This window comes from Ammodytes marinus (genome assembly GCF_949987685.1).
Source record: "Ammodytes marinus genome assembly, chromosome: 16".
NCBI lineage: Eukaryota > Metazoa > Chordata > Actinopteri > Uranoscopiformes > Ammodytidae > Ammodytes > Ammodytes marinus.
In genome coordinates, this window is record NC_137220.1 from 19,029,379 (window position 1) to 19,041,344 (window position 11,966).

The window sequence follows — 11,966 nt, forward strand, 5'->3', positions numbered from 1 at the left end:
CTGTATACTGAAAATATTGAATGACATGTATATAATTGAATGAGTCAGTCCATCCTGAAAGTATTCAAAAAAATGTAAATATGTAATGTAGTAAATGTACTCAGAAAAAGGGAATTAATTAAATCCTTTTTATTCTTTCAGTTCCTTTATTCATTCAGTTCATTTCACTTTCTGTTGTAGGTACACATTCATATATGTACCAAAGAAGTACAAGTCAACCTTATTTTTCATCTTTTATCATTTCATCATCCCTCCAGACTCTTTCGACTGAGAAGTCTCCCTCAGTGTCTGTTATAAAATCGCACCAACTCAATCCAGTTATTGCCAATTGACCTTGAACCTAGTCTCGCAAAGCCAGACCAAACTACAGCAAGTAGTAGGGTCTGGAAGCACTCTGTTTAGAGCCGTCTATTCGGGTGGGGAAACCGGGGGAAACTGGGCTAGCCTGTTTGTATTTGTTTAAACCAATCACAATCATCTAGGGCGGGGCTAACCCCGGGAAGCAGCAGCGGTGTTCTGCAAAATAGTGCCGGGGGGAGACTTATTTTGATGGAACATCTTCACGTCCAGAGACTGTCAGAGAAATGGCTAAACCCGCAAACGCCACACAAAAACTATTAAAGACAAAAGGAATATACATAGTGTGTTGCTTTCTAACCAGCATGTCAAGACACCATACACTTTAGCCCCCGAGGAGCTCACGGGATAACTTAACCGGAGTTAACTAGCCACCCACGTAGTGTTATCTCTGGTAACATTATCATCGGCGGTTGAGAGGACGGCTACGGCGGTCGAGTAGAATTTTTAGCATTCGAGAACTTATGTCACCACCTCCTATCGCTGTAGTCAGAGCCGTAGTCCGTCTGTTTACAGGCAGAACAGGGTTTTGACGTTGTGAGCGCTACACCAACTGCAGCAAGTAGCCGTAGTTGCTAGGTGTTAGTGGAAGCCGTTGGAATCTTTCCCCGTCGCTAAAACACCGCTGCTTAGTCCCTCACCAAAGAAAGGGAACGGCGGATCTTAATCTAGCCGGTTATAAGGTCCGGTGCTCAATTCAAACCCCCACGCTTCATTTTCCAGAGTTTATGAGGGTATTTCTGCCCGGGGGTAGTTGTACAATGAAGTTGGACAGCTAGGCTAAGCTAGGATGCATCCCGGACCGCCGCCGCCGCCAATATTATTATCCCGAAGTATCGCCACACTTTATTTCTGTCTACAGTAATGTGACTTCTCACACCCTGTGTGTGTGTGTGTGTGTGTGTGTGAGAGAGAGCGCTGCTCATAAGCACACGGGTTGACTGTGAGTGAATTGTTTCCGAATTTGAGGGGGATCGCAATAGGGGAAAGCCAGCAACCGGAAAAGGAGGGGGCTGCGTCAGGGCTGCGTAGCTTTTCGACGCAGGCGAATAGACGCTGGCGGAAGTGGTCATGCCAGACTACCTTGAACCTGCCAGTGGTATTTATGAGTCTTTTTCAATTTTGCCTGACCATTCACCATTTTTACATGTCCTGCCTCAGAAATGCTAGAGATGTTGGGCATTTAACTTCAGCAAGCCCAAAACACGGAATGGCACTTGGGTCATATACTCTTGCATCGGGATGGATAACAAATCCACAGCGTGAGACATTTACATTGAAATGTTTTGAATATTGTTCCAGCACTTGCGGTTCGCGATCAAGGCCTCTTTTCATTGCGGGAGTTTGGCGTACACCCTTAAGTATTCGCCCTGCCAGGGTCTGACCAGAAGAAGGTCCTTTCACATGGCTAACCTCAGAACCTACTAGCAGTCACTCTAGGCTTGCGTAAAGCTTGCCATAATGGGCACTCAGACTGCTCACGTGTCTGCTCCTCTCTCTCAGCTGCCATCTTGTGTCACAGTTAAGCTGTCCAAATGGAGAAACTGTTGGGAGTTTGGGTCAATGTCCCTCATACATGGCTAAAGGAGGACACTCTCAATTGGAGGACCCACAGGTACCTCCCGCTTAACAAACATGCACATACACATAATATATTCTTTTTGAAGCCATTTTAGGGCTGTACGCTTATTTTTTTAGGTGGTGCTACCACCTAAAAAAATATAAATTGCTTGGTGCTAGCAAGCAAAAAAATTCAGTAGCACAAAAATTAATTTGGTAGCACACAAAGTATGATCGAAAACTTGCATAACCCTAACCCTTGCATTTCACTGTAATTACCTTTGAGCCTGTCATCTTGGTCTCATTTGAGATTCTCAATTAATATTTTATCCTAGTGTGTGCAGTAATAATTGTAGAAAAATTAATAGGGGTGCACTGATTGCAATTTAGACAAAATAATCTTACCTGCCAATTGCAATTTTTTGCTGATTCAGAATTATTTCTCCCCATAAAAATATAAAAATAATATCTATATCTATATATTTTTTGTATCTAGGCCTACATATAATTATTATATTAATAATAATATTTTTTTTTGAAAATGTCCTGTTAATTAAAACCAAACTTTAAAACATTAAACATAGCCTATTAAATAAAAAAGTATACATATTGGTACAATTTAGGATAAATTAAATAGGTTGTTGTGAATGAGTTGGGAGTTGTTCTTCAGTGGCTTATTTCAAACTTTGTTTTTAGACTACTGTTTACTTTTCTCTGCAGCTGAATGAGTTGCCTTTCTAGCTAGAGCACTGCAGGGCTGTGAAGCGCTAATTTCCTGTTCATACCGGCTTCAAAATAAAAGTCAACTCATGTTTGGCTAGTAACAGGCTTTTAACGTGTAGACGCACAGGAAATGTTCTGTTTGCACACGCGCTAACTTAACTGCGGTAATCTCCTTCCGGTTATTACCTTTGGTGAAGTTTTTATACGCTAGAGTCGCTGCTCGAGCACAGATCCCGAGGACACGTATCTTTCACCAGCCAAAGTGGAGGTGGACTCAATAACTTACTTGCCTAAGACTACATTTACCCCCATTTGGAGAGTGTTAATGTAGAGCCCTCTAAGCAGTGTTTTGCAGCGCTCTTCTGTGTTTCAAAGACAGCCTCTCCTCATTAGCAGCCTGTCGCACTAGTGCGAATGGACTTGTATTCATCATCGCACGTGATCAATTTCAGTAGCAAATGCGATCAAAACTGTCGCACTGTACAGCCCTGCATTTATAATGTGTTTCTTTCATGTTCAGGCTGCCTTAAACACAAAGACCAACCAGTTGGCAATGTGTAGCATGTGATTACTTGTATTATGTGGTTAAACCATTTCCTTTTCCCTCCCCTCTCCTCAGATCTACTTTGTGTGCTTGACAGAAGTGTGTTCTGCTGCAGACAGTGAATGCACTCTAGGCTGCGATGACAGTAAGTTAATCACAGTGGAAACATAAAGGAGTGTTTTTTAGTAGACTTACAAGGGAACTGTATATTCATTAAAAAATATATTCATTGACTAAAAACAAATCCTACAAACGGCTACAGCCAACAATTTACCTGTGATTCATACAACTGCTGCACGGATGGATTCATTTGAATGCACTAAATGAATTTTGGCTTCATAGTTTTCCAGTTGGGTCCCAATTATGTTATATTTCCCTCTGCACTGTATAATTACAAAGAGAAAACAATATTGCTTGCTAAATGAGGCTACAGAATAAGCCAAGTGGTATAAAAGTAATTGATCAGTTCGGCCTCTTTGTCCATCACTACAGTAACTTCTTTTTCTCCCCTCATAGGTCCCAACAGTGACGCATTAAAACTACAATAACTGCACATTTGTTTGGTTTTATGTAAATAACGGCACAGAAGACTCAAGTGACCATGAGGGAAAAGCCCTGTGGAATATTTATTTAAAAAAAAATTGTGAATTCAAAACAATCTAGTGCAATGCAATAGTTGGTACAACAGAGTACAAACAATACTAACAACATAAGCAAGCAAGTCAAGTCACCCAGCAGTTTTCTCTCTCAACAGGACACTTAATGCACTTCTATTTGTTTGGCAGGAACAGGGACATAAGGGAAGGACGAACTACGATGTCCGTTATTGGAAATGTGTTTCCCTTTTATCAAACCAGTGTTTACAGGAACGGAGCACTTAATCTTAAACGGCTCCAAAGCATTATCTTTGAAAGGGTCATACATGTATCATTTTAACAACATCAAACAGAACCAGATGAAGAAATCCTTAGATTAAATAGAGGAATAGTTCCATCACACTCAAGTAGGTCTTTCACTATATCCTCAAACTCTAATGGAATGTAATTGTACAAAAACTTTGGAAATGGAAAATGTAATGTTACACTTATTCCATGGTATAGATATTAAATGACAGTAACTAGAAAGTGAAGCGACCTGTCCAGTCATTACAGACATACTGAAAGGCAGGTGTGAATTATTATTATTTTTTTTTAAATAAAAGCTTGTAGTTTTTAAATGTATTTAAAAGAATAATTTTTTTTTTTCATTTATACATATTTTTAACAAACGCAATTGCCAGTGGCTCGGGGAGTACTCAACTCTTCCACATACAGCAGTGAACAAAAGCAGCCACAGTGAAATTTAACATTCTTATCCAAACTGTTTGTTCTCCCCTGGATCACTTATCGTATGCACACAATGATGTAGTGGCCTGTCGGATTAGTACGCACACGCTGTCTAGCTGTGACACATTGTAGTTGGATGAATAATGGCTAATTATAAGCAACATCCATTTCACCAGAAGCTACTGATTATTTTGAAGAAAAAAAAGTCCAATGAAATATTGACCGTCAACAGCTCTGAACAAACAAAGTATTTTTTTTTCTTTCTTTTCCCAATGGGTCAAATCAGTAGCACAATGTAACATTTTAGGTCGAAAGAATGCATTTAAATACAGTAACAACAGTATGATCAGTAGCTAACATACAGAAAAAGCTTAACTGTAGACATGTATATGCGGGGTTGGCTTCAAGTCCAGCGCTGGTCTCTGTTGATGGAAGCAGAGGGGAGGGTAACGGGCTGGAAGGTGAATCCTCCTCCTTAGTACACAGTGGTGTAGTACGCAGTGATGTCCTGCTGGACTCTCTTGATTTGTTTCAGGAGGATAATGGCGCAGACCAGGGCCGTAATCTGTCATGCGGACACAAAAGGAGGATGGGAAGTAAAAGAGCAGGGATGGGAGGAAGCGGTGCCGTGTGAACAATCTGCTCATCAGCTCCAGGATTAAAGCAGCCTCACAGGATGAATTGGGGTGAGAGAGAGGTTGAGTCTACAACAAGCCAGCTACCAATCAGCTACCGCAGCCATTTAAAGAGGAAAGGTGTGTGTGTGACATGAACGGTAAATTTTTCAATAAGGAATTAGTCCACACTTCAAGGAAAAATCCAACCCTGGGTATGTATTCTCTTAACGGTAGATACATTTGCTAAAAAAAAATCCAACACCTCTCTCCTCCAGTAAGTGGAGGAGAGAGGTGTTATTTTTTTTTTAAATGTAGCTTAGGGATACATGATGATGCAAAATGATTGGCTTGGTAGGAAGCCATTGCCCCTAAGATTTTAAAAAGGCAACGTGTCGTTTCCTGTGGTTACAACAAAATACAACAAGGAAGTGCCGTTATAAATATGCCTTCAGGTTTTGAAGGATGGATTTTCCCTTTTTTAAAGAAAGCTGAAGGCACCCTGCAGTGACCATGCTGAGAAAGGGTGAACATGTTCAGCAGTGAAGAAAATGGATTTAAAAGAAACTCTGTTGTCCACAAAAATGACAGTGAGAAAAGAAAGGTGCAGAGAGCCCACCAAACTAAGTCATAGGGATGTTAGCCACAGTGAGAGGAGTGAAGTAGACTGGGTCCTGGTCAGGGTAAGGGGGGAGGGTGGAGACAAACTCATGCTGGGTAGGTTGAGGGTTCGCCATGATGGAAGTGGACTGAGCCAGGATGATGTACTGAGGAGCTGAGGTGGACTGTCTAATCTTTTTATTGAGGGTTGAGCTGCAAATCAGAGCTATGAGCTTTGGGAACCAATGATTTGGAAAAAGAAGAACAGGGGGGCAAGAACATTTTTAAAGCATGACAAACAGAGGAGTATGGAATGAAGAGAGACAGAGGTGCAGAGGGATTAGTACATGGGCACTGACTTTATGAACAAGAGAACAAGAAAAAATGTGTTTTCTGTTTTCGTTTTGACTAATTTGATGCCAATTCTGTGCTAAATTGTTTTACAATAAGAGTGAGTGTATGTCTGCATTACAGCATGGATAAGACTCACTGTTTTTGGTTTTGAGGAATGACAATTTCTTAGAGTGAACAAGTCGCATTTTACAGAGAGTCAAGGCGAGGGCAGCTCAGTATATAGTTTCTCTTAGCAACACCTTAGCAGCTCTGTGAGGCTGAACTTAGGCACAGCGTCATGTTGAGCTAAATGTTTAAGTCAGTATGAGTAAAAAAATTAAAATGTTAATATGTGGATGCTAAGCGGGTATAATGTGTATGATGTTCACTGTTTTAGCAATGAGCATGCTTACTATTTGCTAGGTTCCCAGTGGATGAATTTTAAAGTGACATTAGTGAAACAGTGACCCTTTGTTTCCCTTTAGAGGGAACAAAAGGTTGACACGTTTTTCTTTTAGAGTGAAATGTCTTGACAACTATTAAATGGATTATGGATATTCATATACAATCCTGTGACTTACAAGTCAAAATTTGAATTTTCCCAATACTTTTTAGTGACCGGATACAGGCAAAATGGATGACTTTCCAACATCGGCTGTACTTTCACTACTAATTCACAAATGTTAGCTTGCTAACGGGCTTAAATGAGGGGGTATACCTGACTATTCTTATACACTAAAATGTTACTTCTGTTATGGTGGGCAATACTGGGTATATTAGCATTTAGCTCAAGGCACAGCTGTGCTTAGTCTCACAGAGCTGCTAGCATTGCTATAGACTCTAATGGGTCTGATTATCATCATATCCAATTAAATCTTTTAAAGGACAACACATAGCTTGGGCCTTTGGCCATGCAGGCCACTGTACCGGCTCTGACTATGAGCCAATCAAATCACAATAAAACTAAAGATCTATATCTGGCTTCTGATAGGCTCATTCAGTGGCTCAAACTATTCTGTAGTATCTAAAGAACATCGGCTCTAACCTATATTTTGTTGCACTTCATGATAAGCTGTATTTAGTGAGTGGGAAGATGTAACATCTACACTGAATATTTTGATTCTTAATACAAATGGGAAGTGAAATGGACAGAAAACATGAAATGCAAATCATTATTTTGTTTGGTAAATAGTAAAATCATGCAACACATTGGCCTACCAAAAGACCTCCAGTTCCAAGAAAGATGCCCATCACCAGTGATGCTTTGCGGTCAAACACATCTGTGATGATCCCAGGACAGTTCTGTAGGAAGATGAGGACAAAAAGAAATCAATCAGCTCCCACTATACTGTAGCTATAAAGAATACAGCACTTCAATTTCCAGTGAACAAAGAGAGAGTTCATTTATACTCAGTTTTAAAAAGAGTGATCCTACAACGTACTAGTGCTCTCGGTGAGCGCACACCTAATACAATATAAAACACATACAGCAACTTTGTAGCTAACTTTCTTGGCACCAACTTACAGGCATGAGAATGTGCTCTGCGAACCCATCTGGTTTGGGACAAGTCTGTTTAGCAATCTCGATGGCTGGGACCCCTGTCACGCCACAGCAGTGGAGCTACAGAGGGAGAGAGACAAATGTCATTAATGAGGTGCATATTTCACATCATATTCTCAATATACATACAATGTATACAATTAAATACTTATTTGTGAAATAAATGAGGAAATAACTAGTTTCACAGTTGAGGTTTATTATTTCATAAGAGATTTTTAATTTTATTTCAAAGTGCCCTTTTTCTAAACTTTTTACATGAGACTTCTTATTTCATCATGTCCGTTTTCATTCTGTGAGCTTTGTCTTATTTTTCAGCTTCAAGGTGAAGGGACAGTGTTTACTATGTAACAGCAACAGCTCACATTAGAGGATTAATCAAGAGATACTGCGACGGTGTTGTTATTCTAAGGATGTTCCCTTCGTTGTGGTAGCTCAAACCAACACGAGCTAGCCAACAATGCTAACATCATGCTTTACAATTTGGTGCTGCCTAATGATCAAAGCTCACAACTAGGGCCCAGATAATGAAGCAGTTTATCAGCAACATTTCTAAGCTTAGGCATACAAATCTAAAGAGATTTAGTTGGTAGAATTATAGTAGCTTTGACATTCTTGTTGCTCTTGCTATGAATTCACATTAGGATAAGCCACAGTTTTCAGTTAACTTGTGCTTCTTCGGAAGGAAGGTCATGGAGTTTGTGTTTACCGTATTTTGGATGAACGTGAGAGTGACGCCGACGACTGGGTCTCCATTGGTGACAAACAGAGCATATAGGCTGCCGTAGAATTCCACGAGGTGAAGCCCGACCTGAATAATACAAATGAAACCCATATGGCATGATCATTTAAATAGACATAGCATAGTTACTTTGTGTCCCGTCCCCTCTTATTGCATTTCCCTCTCACCTCGTCCCTCCTGGAATAAGCCAGCACTCCGATCACCACTTCAGCTATAGCCAGAATGGACAGAAGGGCCGAGAACTGCATGAGAACAAGAGGTTAAAAAGGCTTCTAAAAACATCTTCTTTAAAAACAATTAATAAACTGACGAACACACAGGAACAAGGAAAACAAAAAGGTTTTAAGCTGTCACAGCCTGAATTCTTGGTACAACACACAAGCCTACTCTGTCTTTGTGCTGTGTAAAAGTTATGGAATGCCTTTGAAGTTTCCTACCGGGACACTGATATGAAACTATCAGACGAAACAACTGATCATTTTAAGCACAAAGTGAAATGACGGAATGTTACTGAGACGGTACAGAAACTTTGTAACCTAAATGTGTTGAGATGTGCTGGGCTTCTTATCTACTAAATAACTCTCAGCACTTGGCCTTGAAATGAAAATGGGCCTCTGTGTCTGAGCTGAACAGAGCTGCTGCACTCGACCTTCCAGAGGTAGAAGTAGTCAAAATAAAAGCTCTCTATTTTAATTAAAAGTCCTGTAATCTAAATTGTACCTAAACACAACTAGAAAAGTATGCATGAACATATACTTCCAAGTACCAAAAAAGAATGCAATCACTATGCAGAATGGCCTCTCTCAGAATCATTTATAGCATTATATTACTGGATTATAATCAATTGCATAACATTTTAAAAAAAAGAAGCCTGCTGCACTGCATTCCCTGATTATGTCAAACTTATCATAAAAAATAAATTGTTGTTTCTCAATGTTTTTATTTTTTGTCAGTATCCATCAAAACTTGACCGTGGCTTTCTCCTATAATAGCTCTTCAACCTGGTCCCACTCAAGACATCAGCTGATGCTGTGAAACACAATGCTCCAAGTTTTACAACAAGACCTTTCAGATTTTTGCCATTCAGTATGTCCATTGTGTAACAAGTGGAATGACACAACAGGAGACTTGGCTTGAGTACCACAATAACAGGGAAGTGAGTGTGCAAAGTAAGAAACGCTCTCACTCACCACTGACAGAGCACATCTTTTCTCATTGCAGGCACCGTAGTCTCCAAACACCACCACAATCAGCATCACTGAGCCCAGAGCGATCAGCACCGTCACAGCTGTTAGGAGGGGAGAGCAGGGAGAGACACATCTGGGATTCAATGTGAATCAAAGGGCAAAAGGTCTTCATGCATTTTTGTCGGAAGAATGACACAAAGTAGCCGGGAACATATGCCACTGACCCATCACAAATGCGCTGGAGTTGAGGGCCTGTATTTCAAAGATGCCTCTGGTGTCATTGCTGAATCTCAGCCACAAGCCAAGGCCCAAAAAGGCAAACCCCACCACCTGCCAAAAAGTAGAAGTAAAACCAAACGTAATTTGTAACTTAAGGCTGTTGAGAGAGACATCTGGCTGGAAGATACATGCCCCTCCCCCCCACCCCCCACACATTGCTTCTAGAGAGCAAAGTGTGAGAAAGCTAGATCAACAAAAATAACCATTAATGCAAAATCCTTTCACACAGCAAAACGACAACAAAGCACAAGAGCATCAAAACAAAACGGGATAAAACAGGGTGTGTATGAATAACTCTTGGTGAGTGCTGATTAGACAGTTGTGTTGGTTAGTTCATCCCTAAACCTCAGACAGGTAGCCATTAGCCAGCCTACTGTAAGTTCCAGGAACTGTATGGAGCACAGTAACCTGTCTGAGCTGGTATTCAGCAGAAACGAAACCTTAGCACAACAATGGCGCGCCCAACTCAACCCCACTGTATCAACTTATAAAGAAAACGCATATGATTTTATTTCTTCACATACACATAATGGCCATATTAAATGAAAGGGGCGTTGTTGCTTTACTTTTTCCTACCAAAAAAACTGCTCAGTAGCTTAGGCTATGTCATACAGACTTACCGCGAAGATGATGTTGAAAATGATGAGGATATACTTGCAGACGACGCCACATCCATCCAGTGCCATGATGACCAGCCGTTTGATGATGCGCTACGTCCACTTGGGAAGTCTGAAAGGTGTACAAAACCAATGACCTCATCACTTGAACAGGACTGCTGCGCGGAAGGTTACAATTCAAAAACGCTAGTGCACACACATAGCCTACTGTCCCCTCTTTCCATTATATATTCTACTGGTAAGTGGCGTAATAAGCGATTGGTTACACGTTAAAGCGTGTAACCAAACAGTGCTCTCTTTAGCCTTGAGTAGGCTATATGTTAATGTCTTTGGCGAGAATGGCGAGCAAGCTAGAAACGAAATTAGCTGCAAATAAAATAGGTTACCTGATTTATTAACGGCTTTTGAAGTCCGTGTCCTCGAGTAGACTAATTGTCAGCCAAGAAACACTTCAAAAGAGAAACGCATAAACGGACCTTGTTGCGTGTTGTCTTTATAACCGGGTCATGTCCAGCCTATTTTACCCCGCTCTGCCTTTTGGTTGGCTAAGAGGTGTGACTGCCACGAGATTACGCCTGTGAGCAGACGAGCTGACGTGGGGGGAGGATCCACAAGGAACAGAGAGAGAATGCAACTTTAGGAAACGAAAGCTAAGGCCGGATAAAGGCGTAAATCTTAATTTCGTGACTGAAAATAAACTTCAATTACGAATGTAAGAGCGTGACAGTAGGTCTACCCAGATAGCAGACAAACATTGATTCAACATTGAATCAAGGTTAATGCCTTGATCTAATTAACATTGAAACAATGTTGTTTTCTGATGGTTTTGGTTGATTTATGACCAGGCTTGCACCCTAAAATAACATTGTTCCAACATCAAAATAGATGTAAAACCAATGTTGTTTCAAGTAAAATTCAATCATTGATTTGACATTGATTAAATATTGAATCAATGTTGATGCATTGATCTAATTAACATTGAAACAATGTTGTTTTCTGATGGTTTTGGTTGATTTATGACCAGGCTTGCACCCTGAAATAACATTGTTTCAATGATTGAAAAAACATCAAAATAGATGTAAAACCAATGTTGTTTCAAGTAAAATTCAATCATTGATTTGACGTTGATCTAATTAACATTGAAACAATGTTGTTTTCTGATGGTTTTGGTTGATTTATGACCAGGCTTGCACCCTAAAATAACATTGTTCCAACATCAAAATAGATGTAAAACCAATGTTGTTTCAAGTAAAATTCAATCATTGATTTGACATTGATTAAATATTGAATCAATGTTGATGCATTGATCTAATTAACATTGAAACAATGTTGTTTTCTGATGGTTTTGGTTGATTTATGACCAGGCTTGCACCCTGAAATAACATTGTTTCAATGATTGAAAAAACATCAAAATAGATGTAAAACCAATGTTGTTTCAAGTAAAATTCAATCATTGATTTGACGTTGATCTAATTAACATTGAAACAATGTTGTTTTCTGATGGTTTTGGTTGATTTATGACCAGGC

The 11,966-nt window shown here is 40.0% G+C and overlaps 1 protein-coding gene across 2 annotated transcripts; it reads right to left on the minus strand.

The window, feature by feature from the left end:
* Nucleotides 1-3,780: 3,780 nt before the first annotated feature.
* On the minus strand, nt 3,781-10,954 carry cd9r (CD9 molecule related). 2 transcript variants are annotated; one of them, XM_080043152.1, is made up of 9 exons: nt 10,826-10,954; nt 10,443-10,551; nt 9,768-9,873; nt 9,547-9,644; nt 8,524-8,598; nt 8,324-8,425; nt 7,582-7,677; nt 7,275-7,358; nt 3,781-5,074 (listed from the first exon to the last, which is right to left on the minus strand). In XM_080043152.1, the coding sequence occupies exons 2-9, from the start codon at nt 10,506-10,508 to the stop codon at nt 4,985-4,987; spliced, it is 717 nt and encodes a 238-aa protein (XP_079899278.1). In that variant the 5' UTR covers nt 10,509-10,551; nt 10,826-10,954; the 3' UTR covers nt 3,781-4,984. The 2 variants fall into 2 exon arrangements, with proteins under 2 accessions (XP_079899278.1, XP_079899277.1); XM_080043151.1 differs by having other exon boundaries at nt 3,781-5,956.
* Between the last annotated feature and the right edge of the window lie 1,012 nt (nt 10,955-11,966).

Excerpts from the sequence above, each read along its gene's own strand:
- cd9r (XM_080043151.1), bottom strand. The coding sequence starts at position 10,508 with ATGGCACTGGATGGATGTGGCGTCGTCTGCAAGTATATCCTCATCATT. Across the intron at positions 7,678-8,323 it reads TCACGTTCATCCAAAATACG|CTCCACTGCTGTGGCGTGAC; the intron begins GTAAACACAAAC and ends CTCCCTCTGTAG. Across the intron at positions 7,359-7,581 it reads CAGAGCACATTCTCATGCCT|AACTGTCCTGGGATCATCAC; the intron begins GTAAGTTGGTGC and ends ATCTTCCTACAG.